The sequence below is a fragment of the Rattus rattus genome, chromosome 2 (genome assembly GCF_011064425.1).
Source record: "Rattus rattus isolate New Zealand chromosome 2, Rrattus_CSIRO_v1, whole genome shotgun sequence".
Taxonomy (NCBI): domain Eukaryota; kingdom Metazoa; phylum Chordata; class Mammalia; order Rodentia; family Muridae; genus Rattus; species Rattus rattus.
In genome coordinates, this window is record NC_046155.1 from 9,098,005 (window position 1) to 9,115,656 (window position 17,652).

Below are 17,652 nucleotides of genomic sequence, written 5' to 3' on the forward strand. Positions count from 1 at the left end.
TCTGATGTCCATACTAGCAGCTGACACAAAATAGTTTATTAAGGGAACAAGGGAAGAGGTGCCCTATGGGAAAGTGCTGGAATGTGAAGACTCCACCCTTTTGTTCAGGAACTGGAGCAGGTCTGGCGTTGCCTGAGGCTGCCCAGAGTCTCAGGGGTGAGGGCAGAGGTTGAGGCCTCGGTCAGCAAAGCAGCGTCTTCCCAGGAGCCTGAAGGGGAACCAGGAAAGTGTCAAACAAAATGGCAAATGAGACAGGTTAAGAGGGATGGGATGGCGTCCCCACCACACATCACCCCAGTACACCGTGCCCTCACCGTCACTAGCCTCTGGCTCCTGCTCCCCTTCTCCATTCAGGGGCTGCTTCTCTGGTTTCTCTTCCTCAGACAGCTGACCCTCTTCAGCCAAAAGAGGAACAACAGAGGTGCGACAAAAGGTGAGACCTGGGATGGCTGGGTCTGAGACTGAAGGGGAGTGTGGGGGATGAGGATGGTGGAAGAGGAATGAAGGAAACATACCTGTCCCTGAGGGATCCTCAGGGCTCTCGCCATCCTCTGTCACATCTGACTGCTGGGTAGACGCCTGACCTTCAGGTCCCACAAACAGAGGACAGCTAGGGTCAGTGGTTAGCCTTGTCTTGCAGTGCCAACTCCACCTCCTCCAACCTCTCCTTGCACCCTCAGTTCCAGTGTACAACATGCTTTATACTGGAGCAGGCAGACCCTCAATGATACTGTCAACCAACCGCTTTACCTGGCTGATGGCGAGAGATCCGACGCTGGGCCCCGTGTCCTGAATTATCCCTTTGTCGGATATTAACCTGTGGAGCAGTAACCACCGAGCAGTGATGCCTGACTCCCCTCTGTAGTAATCACACCCTATCCCTAACATGCCCCTGATCACCAAGGTAAGAAAACGGGCGCTTTGCCCCTTGAGACCTGCAGGGAGAAGCGGTGTCGGGGCCAGACAGCACCCCACACCCACTGCATATAGCTGAAGAGCGCGATGACACTGAGGAATGTGAAGTTGCTGGCCACACCCACGAAGGCACAGGTCATGGGGAAGTTGTATAGCAGGTACCTGGGGTGAGAAATAGGGTCGGGAATGGAGGGAACAGCAGTTACTAGATAGCACTGGCCTCCATCACTCCAGAAACATTTGTGGGACAGCTTGAGTGAGTGCGGCTGGAGTTGTCCTCTGCCACTGTGGTACCCACTCCCCAGCCCAGGTTCCAGACCACCCTGCACCAGGTTCTAATAAAGGCCAAGGGTTTCAGGCAGTCTCAGAATCACAAGGCCACGGCACTACAATGGCTTCAACTGTAACTTCTCTGTTCACTCCAACACTTTCTGAGCCAGTGGAACAAGGCAGTGGGTGACATGGAGATTTTATTGGGGCAGAGTATGTGTGTGGATCTCACTATGCTGCCTGAGTACCAGGGTCTAGACACAGGGCACTGCACCTGGCTCACCTGATACTTTTTCCCTCTTTTCATTATTTATGTTGAAAATCTTTCTTTACAGCTCAAGGTTTCTTGCCTTAGGCCCAGTCAGCACTGGAATGAAAGGGTCTGTCTTCTCATATGGAATATTAAAAAAGTGCCTGTTATGGGCTGGAGAGATGGCTCAGTGGTTAAGAGCACTGACTGCTCTCCCAGAGGTCCTGAGTTCAATTCCCAGCAACCACATGGTGGCTTACAACCATCTGTAATGGGATCTGATGCCCTCTTCTGGTGTGTGTGAAGACAGCTATAGTGTATTCATATGCATAAAATAATATTTTTTTTCCGGAGCTGAGGATGAAACCCAGGGCCTTGCACTTGCTAGGCAAGCACTCTACCACTGAGCTAAATCCCCAACTCCATAAAATAAATCTTATTGGGGCTGGGGACTTAGCTCAGTGGTAGAGCGCTACCTAGGAAGCGCAAGGCCCTGGGTTCGATCCCCAACTCAAAAAAAAGAACCAAAAAAAAAAAAAAAAAAAAAAAAAATCTTATTTTAAAAAACAGTGCCTGTTAAAATTTTATGTGTCTGAGTATTTGCCTGAATGTATGCGCATATATCACATAGATGCCCAGCGTCTCCAAAGATAGGAAGAACGCATAGGAGCCCCTGTGACTTGCCTTTTGAGTGCTTTTAACCCCTGAGCCATCTCTCCAGCCCCTCTCACATGGGACTTCTTTTTAAAATGTATTATATTTATATGAGTACAGTGTGTAGCTGTTGTCAGACACACCAGAAGAGAGCATCAGCCCCATTACGGATGGTTGTGAGCCACCATGTGGTTGCTGGGAATTGAACTCAGGACCTCTGGAAGAGCAGTCAGTGCTCTTAACTACTGAGCCGCCTTTCCAGCCCTCACATGGGGTTCTTCTTCTTTTTTTTTTTTTTTTCGGAGCTGGGGACGAACCCAGGGCCTTGCGCTTGCTGAGGCAAGTGCTCTACCACTGAGTTTCATCCCAACCCCCTCACATGGGGTTCTTAAGAAGCTCTCTTGAAAGCTGATAAGCATAGTGAAGCCAGGGGTAAGAACCTCTGGCCTTGGTAAAACATGATGTGACTGTTACTGGTCACCTCTGCCTGGTACTCTCTCTTCATTTGAGGGCAGGTCACAGGAAAGCTGTCAGGGTTTCCTTCCGTGGCTTTTTACCTGAGTCCAGTGAAGTGGGCATGGATGCGGAGGTAAGCTCCATACATCTGGACGCGCTTGCTGTGGACTTCGATAATTGCCCCAGTTGTTGGTACATACTGCAAGGAGACGGGTGACAGCACAGTCAGTCCGAGGTCCACCCCAGTCTTTGTGGCTCTTGCAGTTGACGGCCCATGGGCTCCCTCAGGTACGAGCTTAGGCCAACTGACGAGTTGTCCCCTACCTCTGTCAGCCCGCTTACCGAATTCTCCCTATAGTCAGAGTAGAGTTCTACTTCCAGGAGCTGCTTCTGTTCTGCAAAGCCAAACAGCAGCAGGCTGGAGAACACCAGCGTGTCGAGCATCTGCAGCAGCTGAGAGCGGTAATGAAGCATCACCTGACAGGGCCAAGAGGACAGGTTGGGGACAGGGGCTCTCTCCATGCTTGAGCAATGAGCTCATTCCAGGCTTCTGGCTCCTTCACTTTCCCTCTCTCTCTCCCAGTCACCACCTACCACCCTTCCATCTGTCCCAGGAACCGCTCATCTCCTAAGTCTAACGCAGTGAAAGCTCCCTGTCTAGAACTGCAGTCTGTTCACATGCAGTCTGCTCTCTGGGTTGGATCGGTGTCCCAACATACCACACCCAAAGCTTCCCTCAGACGGAGCAGCTCTGGTGACAGGGTAACAGTGGGGACAAGGGTTGAATAAGCTTTCACTACATGCTAATAAGAACCCTGCATTTCTTCCTAGCCTTGCTAGGAGGAAGTTACTCTAAAACTCTAGCAATAAGGCCAGTTGTCTCAAGGCTGGTATGTTTCTGCTGTCTGCTTGTTTTCACAGCAGCTGTGTTATTTACTCTAAAGGTGGGCGTTTACTGCCATAGGATACTAGGTGTTTGGCAAATGTTTCACTTATTAAGCAGAGTCTCCTCTTATCCTGGTTTGGGCCTGATCTCGTAGCCAAGAAGGTCTTCTCGGACATTCTGATTTTCCCATCATTGTCAACAAATTGTTAGATTGTCCATGAACACTTACCGAGCGTGAAGAAGTGGAGATGATTCGGCCACCTCTGGTATAGCATGAAACGGTGACTAAGAACATGCCCAAGTCTTGATTCACAGGGGATTCTGGCAGCTCAAGCTCTAAGGTGACTCGATATGGCTGTCCATACATCAGCACCTGCCCAAGGTGTTAAAAATCTTGTTAAAAAATATTTTGTGGGGTTGGGGATTTAGCTCAGTGGTAGAGTGCTTGCCTAGCAAGTGCAAGGCCCTGGGTTCGGTCCCCAGCTCTGGAAAAAAAAAGAAAAGAAAAAAGAAAAAAAATATTTTGTGGTGTTTTAAGAACTGGCCTGGAACTCACTCTGTAGTCAGGTTGGCCTCAAATTCAGAGAGTCACTTGCCTCTGCCTCCCCAGTGCTGTGATTAAAGGTATGTGTCACCACGTCTGGCATGCCTTAATTATTATTATTTTTTATTATTATTTTTTTTGTTGTTCTTTTTTTCGGAGCTGGGGACCGAACCCAGGGCCTTGCGCTTCCTAGGTAAGCGCTCTACCACTGAGCTAAATCCCCAGCCCCATATTATTATTTTTTAAAGTGTACTGTTTCTGCTTCTTTAAGTACTCAACAAAATTTCCTTGGGTCCACAGGACTTCCCACTGTTTAATCGTGATTCAATGCTGCCCCCTCCTGGTCACTGAATACCCTGGCTTTCCAGACTTCTATTATGTTGGCTAGTTTGATTTGATTTTATTTGGGGCCTAGGGGTTGTCAGGTAGGGAACCCTGTGTTTTGAGTGGACCTTGCTATGTATCTCTGGCTAGCCAAGCTCTTACTATAAACTCTCAAGTTCCTGGAACTTTCTCTTGCTTCAGCCTCTGGTGCTAAAATTTTGGGCATATGCCACCACATTCACCTGCCAGCTCTTAGGTCTGACTGCTATAACGTTTGGGAGAAGAGCCCTGTTGCATTTCTTTTCCAAAAGTGAACAGTCACACTGCCAACTGGGCCATCTGTGATTCAGGCCTGTGTGCCGCTGGAGCTGTCCCTCCGGGCCTCGTCTGCCCTCACTGGCTAATTAAGCAAATGCTACCCTGCCTCCCTAGCCAGCTCTTGCTCAACCACTGTAGTGGCAGATCATCTTGTTACCCTGGTCTTTCTTAACTTTTTAAGGCAGAGAGCTTATTAATGAAAAGAATTACGTTTGTGTATCTGTATCAGTGTGTGTGCAACGCCGAATTTATTAGAAACGATAGGGGTGGCAGGGCGTGTTTTTAAGCCCAGCACTCAGAGGGCCAAAGGAAGGAGGATATCTGTGCATTCAAAGCCAGCCTAGTTTAAATTGCAAGTTCCAGGCCTGCCAAGGCTACCTAGTGTCCATGTAAAGTACCATGTCCCAAGTAAATAAGTAAATGATACAACTGTATGCCTCGAGGTAACCTGTATATGATATACATTTTCCCTTGATAAACCTATTAAGAAAAAAACTAGAGGGGCTGGAGAGATGGCTCAGCGGTTAAGAGCACTGACTGCTCTTCCAGAGGTCCTGAGTTCAAATCCCAGCAACCACATGGTGGATCACAATCATCTGTAACAGGATCTGATGCCCTCTTCTGGTGTTTCTGAAGACAGCGACAGTGTACTCACATATATAAAATAAATAAAAATAAATCTTTAAAAAAAAAGAAAGAAAAAAACTAGAAAAGTGGTGGCTGAAAAATAAATCAAGGCCTGGCATGGTGGTTATGAAGCAGGGAAGTCTGAGGTTACCCACTTCTAGCCTGGACTGGTACTGCTTGCCTTTAATTCCAGTGCACAGGAGGCTAAGACGCGGTGATCACAACTTCAAGGTTAACTGTTTTTCAAGTAGTCCAGGCTAACCTTTCTGCCTCTGCCTCCAGAGCTCCTTTGGTTTTTTATGTCAGGGAATCACTATGGCCTGGCCTGGAACTAACTTACCCAGGATGTCCTTAAACTCCTAAACTCAAGATATCCTCTCTAGGGTGGTGGCGGCTCACACAATTAGTACCAACACTTGGGAGGCCAAGGCAGGTAGCTCTCAGAGTGCGAGGCCAGCCTGGTCAGCATCCGTCTATGATAAAGTAACGTGATTACAGCTGTGTGCCGCTGTGTGAGAGCTGATATTCTACTGTAAAGTCAGTTTCTTCTTAAATACCACTTAAAAAAATAATGTTCAAGTTATAACTGACGAATAAAAAAAACTCATGTAATAAAGAATGACGCTAATTCCTAAAGTCCTTTTTTTGATCTCAAGGGCCATTTTAAGCTTGGAACCCTATTTTTTATCAGAGCCTCTAGGGAGGTAGGGTCTGGCTCTGTAGCCCAAGCTGATATCAAACTTGGAATAATCTTCCTGCCTCTTTTTTCCCCTAGTGCTGGCATTACAGATGTGTCACAGTGACTGGGACCAACTTCCAGATTTTCTTCTCAGCCTCTGCTTGCTTCAGAGCCTTTCTCCCAAGTCTCTGTTGCTCAATCTCTGTCCTCACCGTCACCTCACCTCTCTCTCAGGCAATCAAGGCTACCGTCCAGTTCTCATACTCACCCGGTCACGTCCACTCTTAGTCAGCGAGACATTGGCAACAGGGAAAGAGCAGAGCGAAGCAGTAGAGGAATCACAGTCTGTCCTAAATAAGAGCGGACAAAGGACACTTTAAGGTGAGGCCTGCTGTGCCTGCCCACACCTGGTCTCTGGGGCTCCCTCCTCCCATCCATCCCTTTTCTCCATTACAGGAAATGGAGAACAAATGTGACCACTAGAGTCAAGATATCCTAGTGAGACCTTCATCCCCTTCCCAGTGGTTTCCTCATTAGAACAGAGCCCATAGGGAGGAACCAAAGGACACCTAGGGGTCCTACAGTCTCCCTTGAAGATCTCAGGCCATGTAGATTTCAGGGCCCCTGTCCTAGAGATCTGATTCAGCTGTTCTGGTCTGAGGCCCATGTTGGAAAAAGAAATTCCTCCTAAAGGATCTATGGATATGTCTTTTAAAGTTAAATTATATGCAAACTTGCACATAGTATATGGATACACAGGTCATGCCTAGTGTACATACACACACACCCTGTAATGTAAGACTCGTGTTCCCTTGAGGCTGGAGAGATGGTCTAAATGGTCAAGAGCACTGGCTGCTCTTGGCAGAAGACCTGAGTTCAATTCCTAGCATCCACATGGCAGTCACAACTCCAGTTTCAGGGGATCTGGCACCTTCCCACAGTCATACAGGCAGGCAAAACACCAATGCACATGAAATAAAAATAATTATTAAAACAAAAAAGATTCATGTTCTCTAGACGTTTAGGTGGATCTACATTAGAAACAATAGCACAGATTTGGGACCGGGAAAACAAGATTTTAAACCAATGATCCTAATGTTTTCTGTATGCGATTAGCCTTATAGCCATTGTTGGGAGACATACAGAGGATTTGGCAGTGTGAGTCAAATGGATATGAGCTGGGTGATAGGTAAGAAGTAGGACTTCCTTGGGTTACTGTACGTACCCTTGGGGCGAGTGGCAGTAAACTAAAAGGCAAAGGTGGTATTTCCTAATGGCTCATGTGTTAGATGCCCGTGGGGGCTTGGATTGGCTCAAAGGTTTCGTGCAGCGTAAACAGAACAGAAACTCTGCTCCTCTGAGTCTAAAATCAAATCTCCTTTTCTTTCTTTCTTTCTTTCTTTCTTTCTTTTAAACCCTTTTGAGACAAGTTCTTGACCTGTATTCCAGGCTAGTCTGGAACTCATGGTAATTCCCCCAGTCAGCCTCTCGAGACTGGTATTACACTTGTGAGCAGGCTCCCTTTCTCGGTTCCTTTTTCACCACAATTCAGCAGCAGAGGTAGACCTAGAGCCCTAGAGCTCTACCCCCAGACCTGCTCCGGCCGTGGCCCAGGAGGGGAGAAGTCCTGTTAGCACACTAGAATCAGATTCGATCCTCTGTCAGTACCGGGATTCCACAGAGGACACTCCAGACGTCCTTCAAGTAATTTCAGGTTAAGATTAATCTACTTTGATGGCACAGCCTTCTCACCTGTAATAGAAATGCACAGGGCTGAGGTGGCTGACGGTCGGCATGTAGGAGTAGTAGAAAGAACCGTAGAGGAACACAGACACCCAAAGCAAAAGGAGGATGGTACAAAAGAGCACCCCAAACTGCAGCATCAGCCTGCGGGCGCGGCCTGCCAACACATGGCCCACTTCCTGGGCCCACAGCAAGGCAGGGACTGGTGGGTCATTGACCATGATGGGGACAGCAGGGGATCTGGCCCCAGTTTCAGGCCTTGAGTTCCTGGCTGGTCTTCCACTGGGACGATACACTTGGCCATGGGGTAGGGCAGCTGAAGGTTCCTGGAGAAAGAGAAGAGAAAAATAGTTTCTTTTCCAGGGGAGCTGGAGAAAAAAAAAAAAAAAAAAAAAAAAAAGAAGAAGAAGACAAACTTATTCAACTGGCTTTGAAAACCAGCGATAGCAGGACAAAGCAACGTCATTCTTTCACATGTGCTTCCCTTCCAATTACTCCTTCACCTCTCTCCACCGAGTTCTCTTCCAGCTACTGCCTCAGTGGAACTCTTCCTCCAGGCCCTGGAGCCTGGGACAAACTTCCTTGATACACTCGCAGAAGTGGCCCTTAAATCTCTCTCGAAACACAGATGACATGGAACCAGAATGCCAGAGGTTTGCATGGAGGTGAGTGACTTGCCTAAGGTCGCACAGCCTGACAATCCGGCTCAAAGCCAGCAGCCTCCTTAGAAAAGTCAAAATTGCCGCTGGAGTGTCTTCCCTCCGCCTGGGCCTGTGCTCGCTCACGGAGGAGGTGACCCCCAACCTGGCACAGCGCCCGGTGGAGGACGCTGCGGCGCCCACCCCTTGGGGTAACGCGGTGGACACCAGCTCGCCACCGCAGCGAGGCAGACTCACCGGCCTCCCGCTGCCCAAGCAATTTAGAGAAGGCAGTTCCGGCTGCTGAGGAAGCCCCGCCCATCTGTCAATCTCCTGCAGGGGCTGAGCCTTGCATAGAGGGCAGAGCCTGTAAAGTGCTTCGCTCACCCGTCTCTGCCAGAAGCCCATTACACTTTAGTTGAGTGACTAAAGGAACAATTCACTCTTCACCCGGGCCCCATTATAATCTCCAACGCAAGCTGAGACTCAGCAGCGTCCCCTTGGTCCTCCTAGCCAGGGCCTCAATCACAACCCTCTGTCATACCTTTTTACCACCGGTCTTCTCAATGTGATTGAGTGCAGGTGTGAAATGAATGCTGGCTTTTTTTTTTTTTTTTTAATTTTCGCTTTTTATTCAGGAGAGTTCCTTGGGCCTGTGGGAGTCCAAAGGGAGCTCAGAGAACCTTGCACCCTGACGGAACCTGAATCTTGTGTGTTGCACAGATGGTGCCTTCCGCTAGTCAAGCATGGCAGCATTTCAACCCTTTTCAGTCTCCAGTTTATGCTGCGTGATTGACCTTCTGTGACCCATGTGATGCAGTCAACCTCAAAATCCCTACAAAAACCATGAGACTAGATCTCTGAAGGTGGCATCTTCTAGATAACATCCTCCAGGAGGCAAGGCCAATGCACATCTTTTTTTAATAGTAGCAATCTACTCAAATTACATGAAAAATTTCAAATTAATTCCCTATCTCCCCAATCCCACCTCTTGCCACCCTACTCCCCACTCCGAGAAGCCCACCTGTGTTCACAATATTCACACTGACTCTCGTACAAGGCACCTTACCTCCTCTTTGTCTGATCCTTTGACCGGGTCTCTGCATGTCTCTTTTCCCCCAGCGTCTCTTCTTTGGTGTATCATTTCTTTAAATATCTTCCTGATGGTTACCTCTGCTGTCCCTGGATCCCCAACTCAAATCACTTGTGGGTAGAAAGTGGTGATCTAGAAGCTGATCACCTGTGCTCGCTTCGGCAGCACATATACTAGAAGCTGATCACCTGTAGAGTGTCACATTTTCCTAGATCTGAAGAATGGAGGGTCACTGAAAGAAATGAAGATTCAGGTACTAAGTGCTGTGTCAGGGTTGGGGGGGGGGTGTAGCAGCCCAGCTGATGTCAGACTTTCAAATGAGCAGGGTCTCCCGCAGCGGGTACAGACTCTAATGCAGGGGCTGTCACAGGCCCAGACCACCCCATTGGAGAGGGGAGCCTGCTTCTGCCTCAGGTCCTTTGGGGAGGGATCTAGTTTAGACTAAGGGCGTCTACAATGGGCAGGGGCAGGTAGTGAGATAGCAACAGTGAGGGTGTGCACAGGGGATGCAAACAGCAGACAGACTCCCCCACTGTCCAGGCAGTTGGTATGCTCCAGAGTCTCAGCAGCTCCTTCTAGCATCCTTCATCCTTCAGGTACCAGCCATCTGGGCAGTGCTTCAGCTGCAGAAACTGAGACCACCCCTCCAAGGATCTCCAGTCTGAGCGTCTCCAGTGACCTTCTCTGCATTAACTGTCAGTGCTACAGATATTTTTAGCTCCGAGTCCTGGCAGGGTGGGGCACCTATCTGAGGCAGGGTTTGGTGCCCCCTCCCCACTGACCCTACATCTCAGGCTGCGGCTGCTGCTGCTGCTGCTGCTGTCACTTCAGGTGAGTAGAGAGCAGCTTTTTCTCTCTTTAGGGCTTAAGGGGACATGTGGCTGATGTCATTTCATCAGGGTGGGGCTCTTTCTGACTGAGGCTTTTATTGCTGGTAACATACTTGGCTCGAAGACTTAAAATCCTTAAATCGTTTGATGACCAAGACCCAGGATTAGGAAAGCATTTCATCTCATCTTCTCCATTCTCCCCACTTAAAAAAAAAAAAAAAAAAGGGATGGCCACTGGAGAGTGGAGATATTGAGGGCACAAAATATTGGGGCACAATCCTAGCTGTGTGGTTGCTGAAGAGCCGATTGCTTCAGCTGAGGGTACTGAGTTATCTGTCTTTACTCCAGGATGAAAGGGGAGACCCCCGTTAACAGCACTATGAGTATTGGCCAAGCACGCAAGATGGTGGAACAGCTTAAGATTGAGGCCAGCTTGTGCCGGATAAAGGTGGGTGCGATCCTGGCTCCCATTAGTCCTCCAGGCCTCAACTGTAGGTTTGCAAACCCCCGGAGAAGAAAAAAAAAAATGCTTCTTGACACCCTGAGGTCAGAGGCAGAAACTGGGCTTTGTCAGCAAAGTTGTTCCGAGGACTGGCATTGGGGGAGAGGGCTGTCTCAAAGGGCACTAGAAACAAAAAGATAGCCTTTTGGCGAAGGGAACTGCAGTCCCTCTCAGGAATTCTGGTTAATGTTTCCCCTCCTGGCTGTGTCCCAGGTGTCCAAGGCAGCAGCAGACCTGATGACTTACTGTGATGCCCACGCTTGTGAGGATCCCCTCATCACTCCTGTGCCCACTTCGGAGAACCCCTTCCGGGAGAAGAAGTTCTTCTGTGCGCTCCTCTGAAGAGCGCCGTACCTCCTCTGAACTCATCTCCCCCTCCCAGACCCGCCCTTAGATTGGAAATCATAGCAGTCCATTTCTACCCGCACTTATCCTGAGATTATCTGAAGCACAAGGCCCTCCTTACCCACGTCTACCCCATCTCCTCACCCTTTCAGGCCAACTCCAAGCACTCTATTTATAAAGGGACCCCGCTAAACTGCCAAAATCCTGCCTGTTTCCCTCGGTGATCCATCCGTTCAGGCAATGGAGAGGGGGATGCCCGGGTGCTCACCTGGAGCTATGAAAAGGTAAAGGCATTTGAAGAATAAAGTCATTCAGAGCCTCAGAGGACAACGCCTGTGTTAGCGTTCTTGGGAAAGAGGATCCTTAGTCGATACACTTGCCATATTCAGGGAACAGGGCCAGTCGAGCCGGTTAGACATCGTAAGGATTGGAGATCACGGAGTATAAGGCGCCCGAGCGCCCCCAGTGGGGGCTTGTTAAAATGAGCGCTCAGAAGCGGCGGAGCATTCAAACGAGCGTGCAATGAAAGCGGCAAGGACTACACAAGGGCCAGTAGGGTGGGTTTCCGTGGGCCCAGGGACAGCAGCCCCGGGTGGAGGTGGCCTGAGGGGCCGTAGGGCGGGACGGGGCGACTCAGCGCCTGCAGCCAATGTCCAAGATGGCGGCTGCCTGTTTGTACCCGCATGGCGGCACGCGCCAAGGGTGCACGGCACTGTTCTTAAAATGGCGGTCCCCAGCGGTCCCAATATGGAACGATCCCTTACGTGATCCTCTGGTCTTAAAATGGCTGCCCCTGCCCTCTCGAAGTCAGAGTCAGATCCTCTGTCCCATAGAATCTGGAACTAGACATGCTTTGGAGACCAAGCACTGAGTGGGGTTGGGGAGACACCTAAAGAGGTCATGGATTCATTGTTCAGTGTGGTGACCAACACTCAGGAGGCAGAGGCATGTGGATCTCTTGAGTTCCAAGCCAGCCACTGATACACAATGAAATTCTGACTTAAAACTAGTCATTAGGACTGGGGCCCAAGAAGCACAATGTGAATTTTGCAGAATTTCACCTGAGTCTCCTTTTGAGGCATTATATGTAATAATACGAGTGTGTTATCTATCTTGGAGCACCCCTTCCCTTGGTCTCTCTGGGACCTAAATAAGTAACAGATTTCTGTTATGGTTTCTTGTTGAATTGGGGCTTTTTATTTTCTCCTCAGGGTGACTGAAGAACGTGTTAAGGGGTCAGAATGATATCTGACTGGAAACCTTGTCTCATGAATGCCTCCTAGATTAGGAATTGCTGGAGGTTTAGAAGACCCAGATTACCTCCTAGAAGCTTTTTGTTTTAAGAATTAATGTACATACATGTTTTAGATCCTGGGCCACAATTAACTGTCCCGGTTGTTTTAATTCATGCATCAAGATCTCTTAAACGACAAATCTTTCTGGGTAGGAAGGTCTAGGCTAGTTTTAGTTTTGTGCATGGGTATTATTGGGCTGCCTCGTATGTTCACTGGATAGCCCATCTCTCCTAACCCCCATTTTTCCTAAATTTTGTTCTTTCCCAAAATGACAAGGGGAAAGGAATAAAGCAACAAAAGTGAGGTGGAGGGGTAGTGACAGGCAGATTCCCTGGGTGTCATAACCAAATGGCTGAACAGGTACAGGTGCTTGACTGAAGGCCCAATGAGTTCCATCCATCAAGGTGGTAGGGGGATAACTCAGAGTTCTTCTGACTCCACAAGAGTTACAAACACACACACACACACACACACACACACACACACACACACACACACACACACACAGCTTGAGCATTTTTTTTTTTTTCGGAGTTGGGGACCGAACCCAGGGCCTTAAGCGCTCTACCACTGAGCTAAATCCCCAACCCCAGCTTGAGCATTTTATCTTTGCCCATTCTTTCTTGTGAAAACTCTAGGCAGAATCCTTGTTTATAATCCCTGCCTGCTCACAATGTCTAGAATGCAATAGGTGCCCAATGCCTGATGAATGTTTTTTCTATTTGTATATGCTTACACTGTACAAATGGAACAGCAGGAGACTAAAAATCCTTTTCCTACTGTAACATGTATCAGTGTTGGGCAAATACCAGGGTAGTCAGACTAATCTCCTTTTCAGCTCAGATGTGACAAAAAGCCAAAAGTGCTTAAATGTGATATTAGTGATATTAGGTTAACCCTCACCCTACTTTCTTCCCTAAAAGTCCCATCTTGGTTTTCTCACACAATTGATACCTATTCAAATTAGGAGTGAATATCTGGTTGAGGAGAAAACAGGACTAGCAATTAGTACAGACAAGATGTAAGCTATTACCATTAAAATAATTAAGAGTAGGGATAGAAGAGATTTTTTTTAGGATTAGCTGCTGCTCTTAGAGAACTTGGGTTTACTTCTCAGGATCCACATGGTGGCTTCCAACTGATCTTAACTCCACTTCAAGAGGATCTAATGCTCTCTTCTTATTCTGCATCCACCAGACACAAACATAGTACACACAGATATATGCAGACAAAACATTCATGAATATAAACCTTAGGAATAGACCGTTAGCAGATTGAGACAGGGTCTGAACTCTTGATCTTCCTGCCTCCAATCTCAAGGGCTAAGATTATACACATACACCACTATATACACCACTATACCCTGCTGTTCTTGGTTTGCTTTTGAAACAGGTTCTTGCTCTGTAAGCCAGGTTGATCTGGAATATTCTGGAATATTTTGAATTCATAACATTCCTCTTGTCTTGGCCTATCTAGTGTCAGGACAAAAACATGTGATATCACTAATTATACTCACACTAATTATAATGAGCTCTAATGCTGACTTTGAAATGCTGCAATGATGGAGCCCCAGATGGCTCAGTGGGCAGAAGTGCCTGCCATCAAGCCTGATGAGTGGATTCAATCTTTGAGTCCTAAGTGGTAGACTAGAGAACCAACTCCCAGTCATCCTGCAATCTTCACAGGTATACTGTGGCACATGTGCCCCACCCCCCACATACAAAACCAACAGGTAAAAACCCAAAAGTCCTACTGAGCCTGGTGCGGTAGCAGCCTACGCTACAATAGCCAACATTAAGTTTCAAGAGACAGAGACACAGTAAGAGCTTGTAGCTGGCAGCAGCAGCACATACACACTAAGCCTGGTTTGTGCATTGCAATGTTTCTGTAGCTTTCATTCTTCAGATTCATTTGAAAAATGTAAACTTTTCTTTTTAGGTAATATTCACGCAAAAACTTATGGCTTTCACAAACGAGACCTTTCATTTAACATCAAACATTCAACTGTTTAGCAGAGCCCAAGAGTTTAGTTTTCCATTCTAATGGCTCAAGATCTCAGAAGAGGGATAGAGAGATAGCTCAGTGTTTAGGAGCACTTGCTGCTCTGGCAGAGGATCAGGATTCAGAGTTCCTAGCACCACCATTTAAGCTCATACCCATGGGTCACTCCAGTTCCAGAGGATCCAATTTCCTCTTCTAGCCTCTAAAGGTACTGCACATATGTAGTAGACCCAGATGCAAGCCTAACATTCAAACACATAAATAAAATTAAAAATAAAAAAGATGTTACTATCAGCACACATCAGGTAAGACAGCTCCCTACACAGCCAGTTCCCAAGTGAAGGCATCAGAGAAGAGAGCATGGCAGTCACACACAGACGCTATCCTTGGCTGCAGCGAGTGCATCTTGGTAACAAGCACTGGAAACAGATGGCTCGGCACTGCATCCAAGTCTGACAGTTTGTGTTTGTCCTTGGAACTTGCATAAGGATAGAAGAAAGACTCCACAAAAGTTGTCCTCTGACCACCATGTGCCCCATTTTATGCATGTACACTTGATCCCTGTGCACTTCTGTGCACACACCAAAATTTAAAATAGGTTAGTAAGATGGTTGTAGTGACAAACATGTATAAATGCAGCATTTTGGGATTTAAGGCATGATGATCCGGGCCAGTCTGGGATACAAGATTCTGCCTCAAAATAAATTATTTTGAAAAAAAAAATACATTATTAAAATAAACACCTCCACAATCATTCCAGTCAGTGCAGCCACAGGAGATAGGAAAATTCAATCCAAATTGTTATTTATTCTAAAACTGGAACTACTGTGTCTACATTTTTTGCCAGAATGGTGTAATGAGAACAGGGTAAGAGTTACATATGTAAACAATGACACAGTTACATTTTTAAAAATGGAACCCCTCCCCTCCCCACCCCCGTTTTTTGTTTGTTGTTTTTTTTTACTGGCCACTTCCAAGAATGCTTTACAGGTTGTGCAAAAACATTTACAGGCTCCGTGTGGTATTTGTTTGTTTGTTTTTTTAAACAAGTTTTTCCAACTACAACTACAACAGACATCTGATAAAACACTAAACAACTCTTCTAAGGAAAACAAAACCAGGGATTCCTCTTAATACCATAATCTACAACCCACACCTGCCCCAATAACATTTCTTTTCATAATAAAAACACAAGACAGAAACAAAATGCAGACATCCACTTTGATACAGGAGACCTCCTGAACAAACCCAACAAGGATGTGGCAGTTTCATTCTCCATTCAACTAGAAAACAGCTTTTTAAAAAGAGGACTTTGACTTTTCTGGTGTCGTAAACCAACAGCGAGTATACTTGCTAACCCCTGTTGCCCCAAACTTCAGTGTTAAGTTTTTGCCCTTCCTATGGCTCCATCACTAGAATCCAGGTCACAGACACTGTAAAAGTGTTACTTGTTGGAGGACTAACATCTGAAGGGACAGCTTCTGCCTCTGGAAATTAAATTTCCTATTAAAACATAATTTTGTTCTAAGGGGATTGATTTCTTTGGGCTCCAGTTTCTATCTTTTTGCCCTGACATTATACAGTGCTTTCTCAAACTCCCTTTATAATACCAGTGAGTTACAAAAGATGCATGCAGTCATTCCACCCACTGCCACTCAAATCCACTGTGGCACCATAGGGGACAAGTGCAATAGAAAAGACACAGTATAAGCAAGCTTATCTCCTTCCGGGCTCCACTACAGCCTTGGAAAGAGGTCCTTGAGCAGAATGATGTGTCCTAACAAACCAGAGACTCAGAATGAGGTCTGCACACCCTGAGAAGCCCTGCATGGAAAGGACATCAGGACAGGTGAGACCCAAATCTCACCACAAATTTAACAAGAGAATTGCTCAGACAAGGAAGTGGAAGTGAAGTATGTCCTAGTAACTCAGCCCCGAGGTTTTCTCACCAGGAAGTGCTGTAGGATGCTGTTGCTGAGTAAGCTTTTAGCTAAGCAAGATAATGATTTAAATTGAAGATCAATATTGAAAGAGCAGTGCTATATCCAGCCCACATTCTTGAACCCAGCGACCTGTAGCTGTTCTGTCAAGAACTGGGAGGGTGCTGTTAAAGTTTACAAACTATATGATCCCAAATGAAGTCTCTTTAGGAGAGGCCTCTCTAGGGACTTGAAGGGAAGCACCCTTGAAGGAATCCTGTTTCAACAAGTTGGGAAAAGGTGTTTCCTTGCACACACCCATACACACATTCACATAGTCTTCCCAAGTTCCTGCAGCCTACTGGAGCTGCCTCCTATCCCCAACCCCTTTCTACTCACTCTCTGCATATCAAAACAAAAACAAAAACAGCAGCAGGGCAGAGCCCCCCACATTGTATAAAATAGTTGCAATTCTCAGCACCTGGGCCTGATAGCCCACACCACAGGATTCACCTATATACATATCCTGATGCAGTAAACAATGTCTTGCTGCATTTCTGTGAGCTGAAACCCTGAGAATCATTCCTTCCCTCACACTTGTAAGAGGCAGGCAATATTAGTAAATGATTCCAGAGATCTCTTGCCTCTATCAACTCCAAAGACAAGAGACTAGGGACTGGCAAATCACCATCTTCAGACTAAGGGCTCTGTTCCCACCCTCCTCCAGACTTTATAGGAATTTACTGAATATAATATGGACAGGGACAAAGTATTCTGCTCTCCAGTGCCCGAGAGCTCCCGTGCCCCCTTGGCCTGGGAATCCTATATAATAGAACCACCCAACTAGCAGTCTCTGTGCCTAAGGCACAACAAAGTGGACAATCTATTGATTCGATAGCCCAAGAGGGAAAGGTTGGTAAAGAAAATACAAGCAGTTAGTTGGTGCAAGTCAATGATAACAGCCAATTGTTTATTTCCACTGCCCTGGTCATAGGCACTCCCTCTGCCCCTGCTCCTGTTGCCTCTGTTCCCATTCCTGACTGCTAGCAGAATTCCCTCATGCTGTTCCCCTTCTCCCCACACCACTCTCCCTTACTGGGCTACCAATCCAGCTGTCTTTGAATGCTGGAGGGTGTCATTTTTAGTTCTTTTCCTATCCAGCTACAGGGTACAGAATAGGCAGCTCTAAGTGCTGCTTTCTGTGCAAATGTTTTTTTGATTACAAATAACCTAACTAGGTTTGAAATGTTTTATAGAATAAGACAATATTTTTTTCAACAAACTTTAAAAAAAATGTACAGTTTTGTTTCCACTCCTCCCTCCCCCACCCCTGCTTGCACACCCTCCCCCCAACCACCCCTCC

The 17,652-nt window shown here is 47.0% G+C and overlaps 2 protein-coding genes across 4 annotated transcripts; one reads left to right on the forward strand and one right to left on the reverse strand.

The window, feature by feature from the left end:
• Bscl2 (BSCL2 lipid droplet biogenesis associated, seipin) lies at nucleotides 1-11,754 on the reverse strand. 3 transcript variants are annotated; one of them, XM_032891555.1, is made up of 13 exons: nucleotides 11,343-11,754; nucleotides 9,586-9,629; nucleotides 9,374-9,544; nucleotides 7,676-7,992; nucleotides 6,192-6,273; nucleotides 3,661-3,804; nucleotides 2,888-3,022; nucleotides 2,647-2,744; nucleotides 936-1,077; nucleotides 751-817; nucleotides 516-584; nucleotides 315-395; nucleotides 1-208 (listed from the first exon to the last, which is right to left on the reverse strand). In XM_032891555.1, the coding sequence occupies exons 3-13, from the start codon at nucleotides 9,446-9,448 to the stop codon at nucleotides 105-107; spliced, it is 1,314 nt and encodes a 437-aa protein (XP_032747446.1). In that variant the 5' UTR covers nucleotides 9,449-9,544; nucleotides 9,586-9,629; nucleotides 11,343-11,754; the 3' UTR covers nucleotides 1-104. The 3 variants fall into 3 exon arrangements, with proteins under 3 accessions (XP_032747446.1, XP_032747445.1, XP_032747447.1); XM_032891554.1 differs by lacking the exons at nucleotides 9,374-9,544; nucleotides 9,586-9,629; nucleotides 11,343-11,754 and adding an exon at nucleotides 8,563-8,648; XM_032891556.1 differs by lacking the exons at nucleotides 9,374-9,544; nucleotides 9,586-9,629; nucleotides 11,343-11,754 and adding an exon at nucleotides 8,345-8,556.
• On the forward strand, nucleotides 9,794-11,401 carry Gng3 (G protein subunit gamma 3). Its single transcript, XM_032891557.1, has 3 exons — nucleotides 9,794-10,228; nucleotides 10,576-10,675; nucleotides 10,943-11,401. Exons 2-3 carry the CDS (start codon nucleotides 10,577-10,579, stop codon nucleotides 11,069-11,071), a joined length of 228 nt encoding a protein of 75 aa, XP_032747448.1. The 5' UTR covers nucleotides 9,794-10,228; nucleotide 10,576; the 3' UTR covers nucleotides 11,072-11,401.
• Nucleotides 11,755-17,652: the final 5,898 nt, after the last annotated feature.

What these genes read in the sequence shown, in the direction of transcription:
- Bscl2 (XM_032891555.1), bottom strand. Translation starts at nt 9,448, where the DNA reads ATGATACACCAAAGAAGAGACGCTGGGGGAAAAGAGACATGCAGAGAC. An exon ending in GATCTCTCGCCATCAGCCAG is followed by an intron (nt 585 to 750) that starts GTAAAGCGGTTG and finishes TGGGACCTGAAG; the next exon opens with GTCAGGCGTCTACCCAGCAG. An exon ending in GGAGCCAGAGGCTAGTGACG is followed by an intron (nt 209 to 314) that starts GTGAGGGCACGG and finishes GTTCCCCTTCAG; the next exon opens with GCTCCTGGGAAGACGCTGCT.
- Gng3 (XM_032891557.1), top strand. Translation starts at nt 10,577, where the DNA reads ATGAAAGGGGAGACCCCCGTTAACAGCACTATGAGTATTGGCCAAGCA. An exon ending in CCAGCTTGTGCCGGATAAAG is followed by an intron (nt 10,676 to 10,942) that starts GTGGGTGCGATC and finishes GCTGTGTCCCAG; the next exon opens with GTGTCCAAGGCAGCAGCAGA.